Source organism: Galeopterus variegatus, unplaced genomic scaffold (genome assembly GCF_000696425.1).
Source record: "Galeopterus variegatus unplaced genomic scaffold, G_variegatus-3.0.2 Scaffold535, whole genome shotgun sequence".
Lineage (NCBI taxonomy): Eukaryota > Metazoa > Chordata > Mammalia > Dermoptera > Cynocephalidae > Galeopterus > Galeopterus variegatus.
Window position 1 is genome coordinate 139,936 of NW_007726646.1, and position 2,883 is coordinate 142,818.

The 2,883-nt window shown below is 62.1% G+C and overlaps 1 protein-coding gene across 1 annotated transcript in view; it reads right to left on the reverse strand.

Annotated features, from left to right (window-relative positions):
* Positions 1-1,549, reverse strand: part of GAS2L1 (growth arrest-specific 2 like 1) — a 4,387-nt gene extending 2,838 nt beyond the window's left edge. Inside the window, exon 1 of the mRNA XM_008569819.1 lies at positions 869-1,549. Within this exon, the coding sequence (XP_008568041.1) occupies positions 869-1,501 (633 nt within the window). The 5' untranslated portion in view covers positions 1,502-1,549. The remainder of the gene's footprint in view (positions 1-868) is intronic.
* Between the last annotated feature and the right edge of the window lie 1,334 nt (positions 1,550-2,883).

The window sequence follows — 2,883 nt, forward strand, 5'->3', positions numbered from 1 at the left end:
GCCCCCAACTGCCCATACCCCCCCCCCGGCCCCGCTGGAGCTGCCAGGCTGGCTCTGTGGGCGGCCCTGCCCGCCTCCCCGCCCGCAGCGGCGCCGCCAGAGGAAATGAGCAGGTGGGGCCTTGAATGACCCTGGTCCAGGCCGGGGGTGGGGCACCAGCCTCTGCCCACAACCATAGACTACCCACCTCCTGGGCAGGCACATCATAGTCCTAATCTCCTGATAAGAAGAATACTCTTGGCCCAGCCTCAGGACTGGCAGGGACAGCTAGGTCCTGAGAAGGGACAAGGGAGCTGGGGGCATGGTCCAGCACCTCCTGTGCTCAGAATCCTGCAGCTTTAAATAGGACTTCCCATTCCCACCACCAGCAGCAACTCCTGGCTAGACTTCCTAGTGGGGCGCAGGGCCCAGCACCTACTGTGTGCCAGGCACTTTGCCCAGGGCTCTCCACACCTCACTCATCTCAGCTAAGCATCTGGCACACACTCAACCTCCAGCTCCATCTGTTTAGCACCCACATGCAGGGAGGGCATAGAGGAGGTGCCCAAACCATGCGGTCTGCCCCCCCAGATGAGGAATGTACAGCACTAGTTAGCACATAAAGGGGAGACCGAGCCAGGATTCAGGGCTCTATCCCAAGCCCAGCTGGGTGGTGTGACCTCACCTGGCACCTTCCCCTCTCTGGGCCTACCTATCTCCTTGGGGCCAAGTATACACTTGGTGCTCAACATATGAACCCTTTCCGTGGGGCAGCTGTCCTGTAGATACCAGGGTGAACCCCGGGAAGTTCAGGAATGTGTCATGGGCACTGGCTCTGCTGCCTGGTGTGCACAAGCAGGGGTCACCATTGTGCGTGTTGGGGACTCACCAGCTCATCGAGGTTGCGCAGGTCGCTGGGCGTCATGCGGGGCCCACGAGTAGGAGCCCCTGGTACAGCAGTGGTTTCAGAGGCGTCCTCCCCAGCAGCGGGGGCATTGGGGACTGTGGGGGCGGCACGCAGCTCACGCTCAATTTCCTGTTCGAACTGCACCAGGCGGGGGGCGAGCAGGCCCAGGCGGGCCCCACGTCGTGCCACCTCCAGCAGGCACAGCACCACGCTCTTCTCATTCTTGCGCAGCACCAAGTCCTCAGTCTCAAACATGAGCACTTCGGGCACACCCAGCTCTGTACGGCACCAGCCAATGAAGGTGGCCACGTTGTCGCGAGCCATGAAAGAGCCTGGCACCACACTGTGTGCCTGGAAGGCCACACCTCGGGCTGGACGGGCAGCAGCCAAAGTGCGGGCGGCCTCAGTGACAGCATTGGCATGCTGGCACAGGGTGGTGCCTGTGGCCAGCCCTGTCAGGAAGCCATCGCCACCACTGGGCAGACCCAGACCATACAAGGCATTGAGCCACTCGGCCAGGTCCTCCTTCATGGCCTCCACGTAGGCCTCACTTGAGCGGAATGGCCGCACACTCTTGGCTGCCGAGCCCGCGATGCCCGCCACTGGGTCTGCCATGCCCGGGCCAGCCGAGTCACTGTGGGCAGGAACAACAGGTCAGGATTGCTGTGAGGACCCAGCCAGTGTTCAACACAGACTAAACCGCTGACCACCTGCACCAGCCTGTCACTCAGGCCAAATGCCTGGCTTAAGCACCAGCAGCGGGGGCTGGCCCGTGGCTCACTTGGGAGAGTGTGGTGCTGATAACACCAAGGCCACGGGTTTGGATCCCTATATAGGGATGGCGGGTTGGCTCACTTGGGAGAGCGTGGTGCTGACAACACCAAGTCAAGGGTTAAGATCCCCTTACTGGTCATCTTTTTAAAAAAGCACCAGCTGTGAGAAACATCTCTGTGTCTCAGTTTCCTCATCTGAGAAGTGGATATGGTAACATTACCTGCTTCATAGGATTCGATGGGATAATTTTTATAAACACCTTAGTGTCCATAAGAGCCGTTTGTTTTTATAAACACCTTAGTGTCCAAAAGAGCTGTTTGGCTCTTTTGGGGATGGGTACTGGGGGTTGGCCAGGCCTCCCTCCCAAGCAGGGAGGTGTCCATCCTGAAGAGCCAATACCTGGAAAGATGAAGCCAACAGCCTGGACCCCCAATGGATAGGAGCAGAACCCAGGTCCCAACCTCAGGGAGGGGTTATCTTCCTGAGGGAAGATCCCAGCTCCTCCCTTGGCCTTCCTTAAGGACAATGCCATTACGACGACATAATAGTAGTAACAATATCGGTAACAGCAACGATCGTGGCTAAGGGCTGACTGTGCAGTGATATCATCTCCATTTTACGGATGAAGAAACTGAGGCGCAGAAAGGACAGGAGCTCGCAGAAGGTCGCAGGGCGGTGGGTGGAGGAGCCAGGGCGACCCGGGGGGCGCGACGTTTCTGATCTCTGGCGCGATCCCGAAGCCGGGCCGTCAGGGGCCAGGCCCCACCTCCTCCAAGAAGCCTCCCCAGAGCCCCAGGCCGGTTCGTGCGGGCCAGGACTCGGAATGGCCTCTGCAGGCCCCGCAGGTCCTCCGGACCTTCGCCCAGAGAGGGTGCGGGGCCGCGCAAGGTCACACAGCCCAGGGGAACAGAGGCCGCGGACGCCGCCGCCCGGCCCCCATCGGTGCGCGCTGAGGAGGGGGTGCTGGGGGTCCCCGCGCTCACCTGGCTCATCCCGCGGCCCAGGGGAGCATCGCCCTGGCGGGGGCCGGAGCTGGGCCGGGCCCGCCGCAGGGAGGCGCCGCCCGAACCGCAGCAGATCCCGGTCCCCGCGCCGCAGCGGCCTCCTCCTCGCCCGCCGTCTCCGCCCCGCCTCCCTGGAATTCGGATCCGGCCTGGAGGGGCGGGCGGGGCCGCGCGCTCTTAAAGGCGCAGCGCCTTTCCCGATGGGCTGGGGATGTCTGC